Source organism: Notamacropus eugenii, chromosome 3 (genome assembly GCF_028372415.1).
Source record: "Notamacropus eugenii isolate mMacEug1 chromosome 3, mMacEug1.pri_v2, whole genome shotgun sequence".
NCBI classification, from domain to species: domain Eukaryota; kingdom Metazoa; phylum Chordata; class Mammalia; order Diprotodontia; family Macropodidae; genus Notamacropus; species Notamacropus eugenii.
In genome coordinates this window covers 456,216,357-456,232,347 of record NC_092874.1, presented here as the reverse complement: position 1 = coordinate 456,232,347, position 15,991 = coordinate 456,216,357, and the positions used below count along the sequence as shown (strand labels likewise).

General features: G+C 38.9%; 1 protein-coding gene across 1 annotated transcript in view; it reads right to left on the bottom strand.

Annotated features, from left to right (window-relative positions):
* Positions 1–15,991, bottom strand: part of SUCLG2 (succinate-CoA ligase GDP-forming subunit beta) — a 319,621-nt gene that overhangs the window by 245,062 nt on the left and 58,568 nt on the right. Inside the window, exon 2 of the mRNA XM_072598723.1 lies at positions 15,234–15,375. Coding sequence (XP_072454824.1) covers positions 15,234–15,375 — 142 coding nt within the window. The remainder of the gene's footprint in view (positions 1–15,233; positions 15,376–15,991) is intronic.

Here is a 15,991-nt window from a genome sequence, read left to right as displayed (position 1 = left end):
TAACTGTAAAATGAGGATTATGATTTCACCTACCTCACAGGGTTGTTGCTGAATCAAATGAGATAATATCGATAAAGCTCTTAGCACAATAACTTCTACATAGTAGGCAATCTATAGGCACTTTATAAATGCTTATTTTCTTTCTTTAGCTTTCCCTTTCCCTTCGGTAGTGAAGCCAAACCACAATAGAAATGATGCATAGTTTTCAGAACCAATGGGGACAGGATTATAGATGTAGAAAGAGACTCTCTAGGCCATTTGGTCCAAAGCGATCTTCCTGCTGAGGAACTGTGTACAGTGTTTAAGCAATTTACCCAGGGTGAGAGAGCTAGTAAATATGAGTTGGGGGTGTGAACCTATCCTTTTGTGATTCTAAGTACAGCCCTCTGTCACCTAGACCAGGCTTCCTCTCATTCCTGGTATTGATTTGATAACTTTTGTCTAGCGCAAAAGGTAGAAATGGTTTGTGGGGTAGACAGTGCAGGCCTGCCTGAAGAATGAATCTGACATAACCTCAAATTCTATTGTGTTCTCTGCCTCTGAGGACTGTAATATTACCCCATAATTCTCTAGTTTTTAGCAAACTCAAAAACATCACAACTTTTTTTGAAGAAGGAGTAGAGAGAACTATCTTTAATGTCTTTGAAATTCAGAATAAGACTAACAGAATCACTTCATTAACATCTATGTACCTGGAGGCACGCTGCTGTGTCTCTGTGGATTGCAGAGACACTGCCATACCAGGAGAGGCAGTGTGACTCCAGAGCAAGAATGCTGAATTTGGAATAACCACAGCTGAATTCAAATCCTATCTCTCCCACTTACTACCAGCATGACCAGGGCACTTAAACTTTGTAGGTCTCAATGTCCTTATCTTTAAAATGATAAAACTGAAAAATAAATTTTAAAAAATTAAAAAATGATGGGGTTAAAATAGATGATCTCAAAGCCCTCTTCCAGTTTTAAGTCTATGATTCTGTGATCATACATATGTCCATCCCAGAAGGTTTCTCTTAGAGGATCTCACACCTAGATCATGCATGCTTAGAATGTTAATAAGACTATCTCTGACATCATAAACATCATCTTCATCTTTATCAGCACTCATACATCTAAAACACTTTAAGTTTTGGGAAGTGCTTTAAATATGTAGCACAGTGGATAAAGTGCTAGATCTGGAATAAGGATAACCAGAGTTCAAATCCTAGCCTAGCTGTGTGACCCTGGGCAAGTCCCTTAACCTCTGCTTATTTCAGTTTCCTCAACTATAAAATAAGGATTAGAATTGAACTTACCTCACAGAGTTATTGTGAAGATCAAATAAGTTTATATATTTTTAAAGCACTGAACAGAGTACCTGGCACATAGTAGGTGCTTTAAAGATGTTTATTCTCCACCACCTCCCTTATATATCACCTCACTGGAGCTTCATGACAACTGAAACATGACAAATTCCTTAAGGGATGCAGAGAAATTGCTGCCTTGCAATGGTAGAGGGAGTTTCCACGCCTGGGAGTTCCTCCTATCAAGGACATAACTGTCATTGATGACAAAGACACAGTTGATTCACTACTCCTTTATTTATGTAAAGCTGGTTTTAAGTGTGAGATTAAATACCTGAAACCTCAGAACAAGTTTAATTTTTGCATATCAAATACTTTCAGGGCAGCTCTTCTCCTCCTATTATCCCCATTCTGTCTGCTTTCTTTCCTTAATAGGGAAGGAACTGGTAAGAACACATGAATAAAACCCAAAGACTTAAAAAAATCTGTATTCTAATACTTGGCTCATACTTAATTTGAGAGAGAAAGAATCCCCCATCCCTTAGCTCATTCTATGTTGAAAGGAAACAAACAAACAAGCAGAAAACCTAACTGTAATTGAAGGAGCTTGTTGATTCCTCATTGGTTCCTTCTTTCCGGATAGCGGATCAAGGCATACATCTGTAATTTTTTTTTTTTTTCAGCATTTTCTCCCCTTTTTTGAGAGGTAACCAGAAAGCTCAAAATGGAGCCTGAGCTCTTGTCAGGAATTCTATGGTAAACAGTACCTACTCTATAACCATTACTTTGGGGAATAGTCTGGTGTCTTAAAGCGCTATCCCACTGTTAACACTTGTTATGTTGCCATGAGAATAAAAACAAATTTTCATTTTCCTCACACAAATACAACTGCCTATCTTTTCATATAGCAAATTCCTAGCCCACAAAAGGCCCATCCACCAATAGTATGTTTATTAATACAAAGTAGCCATTGGAGTAGCATACTAAATAAGGCATCACTCAAATGTCACTACAAAGCATCCAACAAGCTATTTTCTTAGACAGCAGCTGTTAGATGTGGTGACAGATCATGCATGGGGCTTTGGAGAATTGCAGTCCAGAAGTTAAAGGGTTTTAAGTACATAAACTTGTGATTCTTCCCCCTAGGAGCATTGTTTTAACCTAAAAGGGACCTTTCAGGTCACCTTGTACAACTGCCTCATTTTGAAGGTGCAGAAAGAGAGGGCTAAAGGGGTTATATTTGACTCTCCCAAGGTCACCCTGGGACAGTCAAGACTCAAACCCAGGCATTCTGTTTCCACAACTGGTGCTCTTTCCCTAAGCCATTTGCTTACCTGGATGAAGTCCCAGTATTTGAATATCACATATGAACTAATCAAGCAAGCATTTCTATCTGCTGTCAAGAAGCAGCATGAAATTTATTTTATTCCTTTAATTCCGATCTTTCTCAGTATCTCTATATCAGTAGATATTCATGTACTTTGGTGTGGGTGTAATAAACCCTCAGTGCCCTTGACCAAGAATGAATGAAAAGAACCATGAGTACAGGAGGAACTGGGTATGTCTCTATGACAACTCACTTTGCCTTCCTGCTCCTCAGTTTCCTCAACCAAAAAATGGAAAGACTGGATGTAATTGCCTCTAAAGAACCTTGCTGATGACTTCAGCAGGTTCCATGATTCATTTAACATCTCTATAACAGATCTAGATCTCTAACTCCAATGTCACCCCCCACTCCCCAGTTTCAATCTTGTATTACCAATTTCCTATTACATACTTTAAAATGGCTAACCCAGAAACTACTTAAATTTACTATGTCCAAAACAGAACTCACTATCTTTCCCTGCAAACCATCCCCATCCCAAGCTTTTCTATTTCTGTGAAAGGCACCACCATCCTTCAAGGATCCCAAGATTGGAACATTAGTGCTACCTTAAACTCTTCTATCTCCCTCACCATACATACCCAATCAATTGCCAAATTTTGCTATCTACCTGCCCTACCTTTCTCAAATTTGCCTCTCCCTTCACACAGCTACTCCATTAGTTCAGACCTTCATTAATTCTTGTTTGGAGTATTGCAAGGACCAATTACTTTTAGTCAATATTTCCTATTGCTACTAAATGCACTTTCCTTAAATGCAAATCTGACCATATCACTCCCTTATTCAGTGACCTCCCTAGGTTCCCTATTACCTCTAGAATCAAGCATAAACTATGCTATTCAATTTTTAAGGCTCTCCACAACCTTTCCAGACTTCTACATTACTTCCCCTTCTGCATTCTGAGAGCCAGCTTAGCTGCTCTCTGTCTCGTGCTCATGCATGACTTACTATTTCTCTTCTCTGTCTTTGCATTAGCGGTTGTTCCTCATGCCTAGAATGTGTTCCCGCTTCATCTCCACTACACAGGGTCCCTTTTCTTTCAAGACATAGCTCAGGTATCCCAACTGCTGGTACCTCTTCTCTCAAGCTACCTTATATTTGACTACTATGTATTCATTTACTGGTATTTATTTTCTGCATACTTGTATATATCTTTGCTGTCTTCCCCACTAGAATGTAAGCTCCTTCAATGTGGAAATTTTCTCATTATTTCATTTGTATTCCAGAGACCTAGCACATGCTGGTCACATATTAGGTGCTAAATAAATTCGCATTGATTGATTGACATCAGTTCACATTCTATAATCCTGTGAATATCTCCCCTCCAATTTCCTGATTTTACTTTCTTTTCTATTATCATTGACAGTCCAATGACATAAGTCAACTAAAGGATTAGATAAGAAAAGTTATCTCTAGAAAGTCATAGCTAAAATGTGTAGAAATTCCTTCAGACATCATTAACTTCATGTATTTATTAAATATTTACTGAGTACCTACTATGTGCAAGTCTATGAGATTAGCTTATTGTAGCACACATAAGGTATAAGATTGAGTTCGGAAAAACTCAACTGACTTTATATCAAGAAATGATATTGTTTCATGAGAATCAGGTAAGGCAAAAAGGTGCCAGACCAGAGAGGGCAAGCTTAAGGCCTGAGGCAATCAGGAAACTGAAAGAGAGAAAGAGTGGAAAGGTAGGAAAGAACATATATAATGGTAGTTGCTCCTACTAAATAATTTTGCCTGGGGTCATCGCTGTTGTGCACTATACAAGTTAGAGTCTAGAAGAAAAATCCTCTGGTGAGTTGACAATATATTCCAATGAATTCTTTAACCCTCTTCAATGCCCCAGACTCCATTTTTCTAAGAATACTTCCTTGAATGATGTCAAAACATCTTGCTGCCAATCCAGATTCTATTGGAAACTCAGGCATTTAAGATAGAACACTTCATTAGTTTGTGAGAAATTAAAATAAGTCACCATTTTATTTTTTATTTCAAATCCTAAAGGGACTCTCACCCATCAACTGGGCCTAAATGTACACACAGAGTCAAAGAATTACAGGGTTAGACCTGGAAAGGACTTAGGGATCACCTAGAACACCCCTCATTTTACAGATGAGCAAATTGAGACTCAAATAAGTACAATATATTTGCCAAGGTCACACAGGTAATAAGGTTTAAGAGTAAAACTGAAGTCAGGTTCCCTACCTTTAACTCCTCATACCATTTGGATAATATACCCAACTTCCAAATATCCATGCCATTCAAGGATTATAATGCATGCATTATATAATGTATACATGCATATAAAGCATTATAATGCATACGATCAAAAAGCAGCAAATTGATCTAAAAACATTTGGATATTTACCCTCCAATTTCCTGATTTTACTTTCCCTCTTATTACCATTTATTGAATGAATGGTCTTCTCTAACACCATAATTCAAAAGCTTTCCTTCTAGTCCAACTCTCACAGCCATACACTGCTACTGCAAAAACCCGAGGAAAGTAGGGCAGAAATAACCACCCTAAGTTTCCATGGAAAAAACAGGTTAGGATAGGGCTGGTGACCATGATCACCCTGCCATGTAGTGTTGACGTAGTTACTATCTTATAGTTACTATCTTACCTGGTAAAAGGAAGCCTTCTTGAGGGTCTATCTACCAACAGTTTTCAGAGATTTGAGGAGTTTGTCACGGAAAAGAGACTAGCTTTGCCTGCCTGATCTCAGACTACAGAACTAGGAGCAAAGGCTAGAACCAAGAGCTGCAAAGAGGAAGATCTGGGCTTGATTCCAAGAAAAGCTTCTCAACCATCAATCCTCTCCCAGTGGACTGGGTCATCTAAGGAAATATTGAGTTCCCTTTTACTGGAGGCCTTCAAGCAGAGATTGGGAACTCAAGGAGGATTTTGAAGAGATGATTTATGTACAGGTAAGTTCCTTGAGAAAGGATAAAATTTTATTTACTGTATTTGTACATCCAGTCTAGCTTTACCTGACAAATAGTAGGCATTTAATAAATGCTGGTCCCTGGATTGATGTACAGGTTGGACTAGTTAACCTCTGAGGGAACTTCTGCACCCCTAAGATTCCATGCTCCTCTCTCAAATACATACACTGAACCTTTTAAAATTCTGAACAGTTTGTAGTATCTAGTAGGTACTTCATAAATGCTTGTTGACCAATTGACTTTACTCACAACTGACTTTTCCCAAGCTCTCATGAGGAAACATATTCTCTAAAGAGAAGCAAAATGTGTTCTTGACCCAAATGTTGGCCCCCCCCCATTGCTCCTGACCCAAACATAGAGCTCACACCTTCTAATGCCCAAGCACAGCGGATGGCCAACACCCCCATTTCTGTGCAGCCTCTGAACCACAGTTGCTTCTCTCTTCCCATTGAGGCTCATCTCATTTTCAGTCAAAAGATATAACTAGAATCCAGGTCTTTTGACTCAAGAGTACAATATTCCTTACACAAAGGATTTTACACTCTACCCCTAACTTTGTCTTTCTACTTTACTTAAACTCATAACAAAATGACTTTGTATTCCCCAAGCACAAACTGACTGGGCAGCCATTGGAATGTGCCAGTGGAAGGCAAAAACAATTACCCGCAAGAAGAAAAATGAAAATTGACTTTGTTCAGTAATAATTATGAATGAATGAGAGCTCATTAGTTAACATATTAGCCTTAGAAATAATTAAGATTTCAAATATTATCAGAGGACTACGCATTTCCCAGATGGAGGAAGGGAAAAATCAAATGTCTAGAAAGAATACTCTGGATTCTGAGAAGCACAAAACTTCTAAGTCAGAAACCCATCTTAGCCAGAAGATCACTGATCATACATGTAGAGAAGAAAAGAGACTCATGGGTCATCCAGTCCAAGCCCTTCATTTCAAAGATGAGGAAACTGAGATTCACAGAGATTAAGTGACTTCCCAAAGGTCATACAGATAGTAAGATTCAGAGTGAGGATTGGAAACTAGGACCTCTGGCTCCAGAGCCAACAGTTTTCCCCCTCTACCACTGATGAGGTTTCCAAAGAACTTGTCCTATTTCTTATCATTCTCAAGCAATGATGATTTGTTCATGTCTCTGCACTGGATATTATTAACTCCTGTTATGGTTCCAAGGATCACAACATATAGTAAAAGTACTAAATAAGTGTTTACTGATTGATGAAGAAATGGTGAGGGAAGTCAGAGGGAATCAAATTTACAGATTCTTTCCAGTAGCAATGCAGTGTTAATTTGATGATAGTTCCAGAACTAGAAAGAGGTGGGAGAGAGTGAAGCACAAAGAGTCACACTTGGTGTCAAAGTAGTCGGGAAACAAAAGCCTAGGGAGTAAAGTGAAGAGGACTGGAGCCTGGTGAGACACAGTGAGTGCCAAATGGCACTTACTAATCAAAATAGGTGCTTGTGTGTGGGGAAAGTTTCTACCTTTAATGTTATTCCCTTTCATAGAGTATGTTCTAATGCATCTAAACAAGGAGCTGTTCCCCAGTCCCATCATACTTTCCTGGAATCTATGTAATGTGTACACCCTACTCACCTATACCAAGAAAGACCTCCCTCCAAGCCACATGTTTTGATCATTGGATTCCCCAGTGTCTAGCATAGGGCGCAACACAGAGTAGGAGCTTCATGTATGCTTTCTGATTGACTGATCTCCATCCAAGGATATCTTTTTCTTGGCTATTTTCCTTGATCTTCCTCACTCCAAGTGACTGGTGACTCTTAAATCTCTGGTCATTCACTCTGCTTGACCTTTGCCATGAATTCAATCATGCAGTAAATTGTTATTTGATATCATATATATATATGTGTATTATATATATATGACATGTGATATCACATGTAATAAGTGGTTAACAAAGGTTTATTAAGTTATACTGAAATAAAGTTCTCAAAATATTTTTATTAAATTTTATTTAATATTCAAATATTAAATTCAGGAACGCCATGTTAGGAATCTCTGAACCAGAAGGCACATAAAAGCAAACATCTACATTTGTCGGATAAAAACGAAACCATAGGCTCACTAAAGTTTCTGATATCCTGTTCTGCCTTTATCTTTTCTTAGGTTTAAAATGCTTGGTTACCAAAAAGTGAAGGGAAGAAAAAAGTATTGGCTCCCATTATAAAAATCACTGAGTTCACTGTTTTCACTTCTATGGAGTTGAGAAAGTCAGGCATTATGTGGACTTTGGAGAAGGACTGGTTGCCTGTTTACCCTCAGTCTCCTCCCTGGATGTACGTCACATCTTCTCCCAGGGAACCTTGCTCATGTCAAGATAGCAACAAGAAAATGACATTTACAAGGTGGGGTCTTGCAGATCAATCCCCAAAGGCAAGTCAAATGGATTAAAACAGTGGCCTGGTGGCTGGCAAGGAAGACTGAAATAAATTACCCTATAGCATAGGAAGAAAGTTGGAGAAAGTAGGGAAACAGAAATATCTTTGAAGAGCCACAGCAGGGAGGAATAATTAACAAATCACTCATTAGGTTCCTAATTACACATCTGTTGTTAAGGCCACTCATCCCCCTTGTTTTAATTGAGATGCACGTTAGAAACAGGAGTGCCCTTGAACGGATAAGAATGTGTGTGTTTAACACAAATGTTTGTACTTCATACTCAAAATTCAATGAATATTTCACACAGAGAATTAGGTTCAGTCAATATTCTTATTGACTGCTATCTACAGACAAGTCACAGAGAGTATCTCATTTGGGCCAAGAAATGATTAAATGGAATCCATATTCAGTTCGCTGCCTGTTCCTTGCTGTGGGTACTAACCCACTGGTGTTCTTGCTTTGGTCCTAACAGGTGCATCTGGATCCCTTCTTATAATATACTGATGTCATTGACTCCTTTTGTTAAAAGCTGAGTAATGAGAGTACAATATCATGGTATTTTCTGTGCTGGAATGAAAATTCGGAACATTGAGGACACTGAGCTCAGTGCAGATCTTTCTAAGCATTGCCTGCTAACAATGAATACTTTTTATACCAGAATTCAGGATGCCGTTGCAAGATTTCTAACCACATAAACATAACCGTAACAAAGCCTTGACAAGTAAAACAATTAGACACGCAGTTAATTACCTAGCTAATTAATGGAGTATGCCAATCACATTAATGTGCATTTATTGCCTTTATACTTAATATACAGTTCCTTAATGGTGTAGTAATTCATCTGGCTTTAGGATGTGATTATATAAAATGAAAGAGTAAGGTATACTGATGACTACAAACATGCTGGAGCTGAAATCCTTCATAAGCAAGTCAAGTTTAATGAAAGCTTCTTATCTCCATTGGGCGATGCTGTGTCATTAGCACAGAGAGAATTAATTTCTGCTTTCCTGTTTTAGTTTTCTTCCTTGTTGAAAAAAATAAAAACAAAATATAACTATTTAAAACACGATCTTTTCCTCTAATCACACCCCAAGATTTTCTTGTCAACATAAATGACAAAAGCAACTGTCACAGTTCCAAGTCAAAAAGAAAAAGAAATAATTCTTGTTAAGTTCAGTCCATTTCATATGCAAGCGCGATTTCGCAGTAGACTTTTATATTTAGCTAAAAGCTAGACTCCTTTGATTCTCTTTCCTCTAATGACTATTCATGAGGAACAGCATAGTTCATGAGAAACAGCATGGCATAGTGAAGAGAAAGCTGGCTTCTGAGTCAAAAAGACCTGGGTTCAAGCCCTGACTGACATATTCTAGCTGTGTGACCCTGGGCAAATAACTCAACCTCTCCATGCTCTTGACATCTTAGACTGATGAGTTATAAGTTCCAGAGAAAACACAGACCTGCACTGGTAGGACTCCCTGTTATGAATAAAATGATGTCTCCAGTCCCTATGCCTAATGATCATTGACATAACGAGTATTCAATGAATATTTGATGATCCAGATGCCACAAGGGATAAAGCACTGGAGTTGGAGACAGGAAGACCTGAGTTTGAATCCTGCCTTAGATATAGACATTATGTGACCTTTCCTCAGTTTTCTCATCTGTAAAATGGGGCTAATAATAGGGTCTATCTCCCAGGGTCATTATGAGGATAAAATGAAATAATGTTTGTAAAGTGGTTTACAAAATTTAAAGTACTACAGAAATTTTAGCCATGATGATGATGACGATGATAACGATGACTTGTTTTTGTTAACATTATACCCATCCATTAACTGAATTTATCTTACTGTTTAAGGAGAAAATGGCTACCCAATCAAGAAAGCTCCAGTCATTAGAAACTACTCCTGTAGCAAATTTACAGCAATGGAATCTGAGATTGTAGTGCACAGGGATAATGGAGGGAAAATCATAGGGGGAGGTCTCAAAGACAGTGGGTTCTGGAGGTATGGTAGTGGCACCGAGAACAGTCCTGCTGAGGAGACAGTCGATCTCTTAGGGCAGGGCTGGGGAACCTGTGGTCTTGAGGCCACATTTTACCACAAACTTGTGAAGTTTGGATTCAGTCAAAGGGCCTCACTTGAGGACCTAGAGGGCCACACATGGTCTCAATTCCGCAGGTTCCCCATCCCTGCTGGGCCTGGGAGTGATAGGCAGGCAGTCCCAGGAAAGGGATACTATAGCAGCAGGGCTATGGCAAGAGGAAAGGGAAGAGGAAAGAGAGAGGAGAGAGAAGGGCAGCTAGCCAGTTGTATAGCTTGGACTCTGAAACTTGAAGGAAAAAAGAAAGCCCTGCATTCCCTCACCCTGTGTTAAGTTCCCATTCATTCACTCTGGTAATCAGGAAGTCCCTTAGCCAATGGCAGGTAAGCCAACCAATCCTTCCTAAGGGCCCAATCACTCAAAGTAGCAGTTAATTGGTGCCAAAGTTGTGCAGACCGTGCACACTTTTGAAGTCAAGTCAGTGAATTGCTAAAATCTGTCCTCTACAAGAAAATGAGTCTCCTCTAAAATATTAGTCATTACAAATTTGTTAAAATCCAAAGGTTTTTACCATTACCAATTTCAATCAACCTCTCCTTTTAAAGCAAAATGGCCCCACAAATCTTCCTTTGCTATTCAAGAGGCAATAAAATGAACTATCAAGACAATGTCAACAGATTACTCAAATTAGACAATGGCAGCCTTGGAATGTGCTGCATTTTCCCCTAATTTTATTAACACCATTCCTTATCATAAAAAAGCTGATGGTATGAAGGACCTCATCGAGTTAGAGAAGTCAGGAAGTAATGGTGAGGAGATGAAATCCATAAGAAAACATCTGTGTTTTGAAACAAGTTGTGTTTTTTAAAGCCACCTTTGTAACCAATTTCCAAGTAAATCTTCGCCAGGATCATATGACTGATATTTTGTTTGGAATATTTTACAAAATCAAGACATCGGACATCTGGCATCACGTAACAGTGCATGTAACTTGATGAAAGCGAGGAGGAATGCTTCTTTGAAATTTCTCTGGGAAATGTTTGCAATAAAAATAGTTTACATAAAAGATGCCTCGACTTGATGAAATGGGAGATATCTCTGCAATCTTATGCCAGAACGTTTTAGGCACAGGCAATCTTTCATAGTTAAAATATCAATTTACTTATACGCTCCTCTTTGATTAGAGCCCTGTTTCAATGGCATCCTCAAGGTCCAGGCCAACAAGACCATCTTATAGCTTCTAGGACTTGGAATAAGGTTGAAATTCCACCTAAAATACTTATTAGCAGCGAAGTACAGCCACGCCATTTCAACACGTTTGTGTGTGTGTGTGTGTATGTATGTGTGTGTGTGTGTGTGTATGTGTGTGTGTATGTGTGTGTGTGTGTGTGTGTGTGTGTGTGTGTGTAAGTGAAACTGAGGGGTTAAAGTAGTGGGAGAATTCCTAATGTGAGGGATTATCTTTGACTGAGAAATTAGGGAAGGCTACATGGAGGAGGGGGGATTTTATCCTGACCATAAGCCACAGATGGAATTTCAAATATAAGTCCCTTCCTTTCCCTCTGACTGCTAGGAAAATAATTGAAGGTAATTCCTAACAATTTTAATAATCTCATTAATGATTTCAAATGTTAAGGTCAGAAAGGAAAGGGGCAAAGGAGGCTCTTCAGCCTCTTCAGCTGTAAGACAGACATTAAACGCAATAAAGAAATACTGGTTATTTCTGGCTCTGTATATAATTGCAGAATCGCTGATGCATTAGTTATTACCTCCACAGCAACACCCAACCTTTTCACCTCTTGCTTTGAGATAAGTAATCAACCAATATTTTATTCCTAAATAGGGAATTTCTGTTTACTTTCTTTGTGGCTCCTCACACCCGAACACCTTTCCATGGCTTCTACTCCCCTTTATATGTAGGCTCACTCTAGTAAAATGTGGCCTCCTTAAAAGCAAGGATGGTCTCACTCTTACAGTTGTATTCACTGAGCCTAGTAAGATTCCTGGCACGTGCTCAGTAGTGGCCAGCTCTCTGTGACCCATGGACCACAGCACACTGATACTGTTCATGGAATTTTCTTGGCAAGAACACTGCAGTGGGTTGGCATTTCCTTCTTCGCCCTGGCACACAGCAGTTTCTCAAAAAAAGCTTTTTCATTCATTCACTTAAGAAGATGAAAAAATTGACTCAGGTAAGGCAAATCAAATGATAATGTTAATAGATATATATGTACGTATACACAGATATCTTTTAGGTTTGTGGAGTATTTTATATACAATAATCAATCAACAGGTGTCTATTAAGTGTCTATGAGTGCACCCAAGACTGTGATAAGATATTGGTATAATGATCCTCATAGGCAGAGCTCAGATATTTGTGGGTTAGGTTTCAGGCTACAGTAATAAAGTGAAAAATTGTAATAAAATGAGCCACATGAAATTTTTCCCAGTTTCCCAGTGCATATAAAAAATCATGTTTACATTAAACTGTAGTCTATTAAGTGTGCAATAGTGTTTTGTCTAAAAAAAGCACATATTTAAAAAGTACTTTATTACTAAAAATGCCAACCATCATCTGAGCCTTCAGTGAGTCATAAACTTTTTGCTGGTAGAGGATCTTGCCTTAATATTTATGGCTGATGGCTTATTGGGGTGGTGATTACGGAAGGCTGGGGTGGCTGTAACAATTTCTTAAGACAACAATGAAGGGGGCTGCATGGATTGACTCTTCCTTTCACCTGAACACTTAGGGGCCAATGCAGAATTTTTAATTGGCCTGATTTCAATACTCTTATGTCTTAGGGAATAGGGAGGCCCAAGAAGAAAGAGAGAAGTGGAAAAAATGACCAGTTGATGAAGCAGTTAGAATACACCCGACATTTTCAATTGTGTGTCTTTTTATATGGGCCCAGTTGGTGGCACCCCAAAACAATTACAATAGTAATCTCAAAGATCACTAATCATAGATCACCATAACAGACATAATAATCAGGAAAGAGTTTGAAATATTGTGAGAATTACCAAAATGTGTCACAGAGACATGATATGACCAAATGCTGCTAAAAAAAAAAAAATGACACCAATAGACTTGCTTCATATAGGATTGCCATAAAACTTCAATTTCTAAAAAATGCAAAATATGATGTGCCTCTATTTTACAGATGAAGAAACTGCCCCTGAGAGAGAAGTTAAGTGACCTGACCAGGGTCACATATGGGAAGCTTGATCCTAACCTATATCCCTTTGATTCCAAGTATATTCTAACACTCAGAGTTCTAGACCACCTGAAGGCTTCTGCTGCCATATACACTTTAAGGCAGGAAAATGTAACATGCCATTCTTCTGATAGCCTCTGAGACACAGATCAGGGAAACGGATCAGTGTTTCTGCAACTCTGTCCTGTTTGGTAAAATGTAGATGCTAACAGTAATGATCTGGGAACTAGAAATAAGATGAAAGAGTTCTCTTTTTCCTCCCTTCCTCACACTGAGGGAAGGAAGGTGGGGAAGGTGGGGAAGAAATATACATAAAGTCAGGGGTAGGAGTTACTTATGACTATTTGGTCAACCAGTGTTTCTGAGGGTCCCTAAAGGGTCCAGCATAAATGGGACTGAGGTAGGATTGTAGGATAATTATTGCTGGTGAGGCAGAAGTCCTGACGTGAGTTCAAGATGTAGCTTTAGGCAAAATTAGAAGAGACTTGCAGAAACATGAAAGGGGTGGAAGATGGGCATACTCTGAGAAAAGAAATGCCTGACAGATGCAGGAAAAGGAGAATTTTACTACATTTGATCCAGCCTTCTGTGTGATCGAACTGTGTAATTAGTCACAGATTCCATAAGGCAATGGCATCCGAAGACTTCGGCATGATACAGTCAGCATTCACTATAAAAGCAATCTCAACATCCTCTTTTTTGTTCCAAATGTACTCAAACTTACTTATCCCAAGGGGTAATTACATCTAATCACACCAGAACTTAATTTATGGGTTTCATCAATCCATTGCACTCCATTGTAAAGATTTCCATGGACATGTTTGAAAAGACACTGAAGTATATTATATAAAGAGAATCAGATTTAGAAGGAATTTAATCTAACCCATAATTTTACAGATGAGGACAATGATACCAAGGGGCCAAGGTCACTCAGGTAAAAATCATCAGAGGCCAATTGAATCCAGGTTCTCTAACTTGAGAGCCAGTGCTCTTTCCACTGGGCTTCACTGCTTCAAAGCAATTGGCAAACTGAGAAAATTCTGTTTGGCATTAAAAACTCTTTACAATCTGACTCTACACTCTTTCAGACTTAGTTGACATTGTGTTTTCTCATGTGCTTCATGTTCCAAGACTGCATCCTAGCATGCGCGACATTCTATCATCCATCTTCCGGACTTTGCATAAACTGGACCCCCTCCCTGGCATGTACATTTCTAGCTTCCTTCAAGATTCAGCTGTAATATCACATCCTACATAAAGTCACTCCATAAAAGTACTCTATATTTACTTTTCATGTATTTTTTATATAATTATCTATGTACATGTTGCTAGACTCCAATTGAATGTAAGCTCCTTGAGGTCTTCTACAGAATCTGATTTTTTTCACAATTTTCATTATATTCCCGGGCATATTGGTTGGCACAGTGAATAGAGCACTGGATTTGGAAACATGAAGACTCATTTTCATGAGTTCAAATCTGGCCTCAGACCACTACCAGCTGTGTGACCCTGGGCAAATCACTTAGCCCTGTTTGACTCAGTTTCCTCATCTCTAAAATGAGCTGGAAAAGTAAATAGCAAACCACTCTAATATCTTTGCTAAGAAACCCCCCCGAAATGGGAGTGAGACATGGGTAAAATGACTGAAGAGCAGTAGCAACCATTGTCTTCCCAGAAACTAGCAGAGTGCCTTACATTCATATTTAATGACATTAATTCAACAAAGAATGATTACCAGTAGCTTCCTTCACATGAAAAATGATACAATTTTTTGAATCAGATATTAAATTAGAATCCTAGCCCTTGCATGCATGTTGATTTAAAAATCTCAAATAATAAAAAGCGCTAAGATTAAACGATGGACTTTCTATCTTGGCAAATTATAACTAATTTGGGAATCCATCGCTAATCAGTCCTCGCCAGCCACCCAACTTACTCAGTCTCTTAGCGGCCTCCAGAGCATCACTGGCTGTGTCAGCCACAAAGAATCTCTGCACTTTCACCCCATTGTCAGACATCAGCTTTTTACTCTGGTATTCCTGCAGGTTCAGCCATCTTCTGGAGGTCAAGTGAATACCCTATGGGCACAAGAAGGAGAAACCAGCAAACCTCATTACAAACCGTTTCCACAACAGTTAAGCAGGCTGGAAAGTTCACGGAATCATAGATCAGATATGAAAGGGACCAAGAGGTCATTTAACCCAACCTTTTCTTTTTGCAGTTGTGAAAAAGGCCTAGAGAAGTTAAGTGACTTACCAAAGGTCACGCAGGTAGTTAAGTATTAAAGATAGAATTACAACCATGGTTTCATAACTCCAAAGCCAATAGTATTTCTACTGTCCCCCACTGCTTCCTAAGTGACTATCAGTTGAAAAAGAAGAAAAAATCATAAGAAATTCTGCTTGACTGACCAAACACCCCAAGAACCCTGTTATGAATGTTATGATTCTGCATGGGGACAAGGAATGGGGGGCTCCAGTTTGACCAGCTTGGGTACCAATTACTAATACAGATGGACTGCCTTCAAATTGGCCAAGAAAGCATGGTGAGCACTGAATATGTTCAGGCCCTGTGCTCAAGCTTATAGGGGTTACATGAAGGAAGAGACACCGTCTCATCTATATGCCGGGCATTAAGACAGAACAGACATAATATTACTCATTGAGTACATCTTTGGTTCAGCACAGTAAAGCA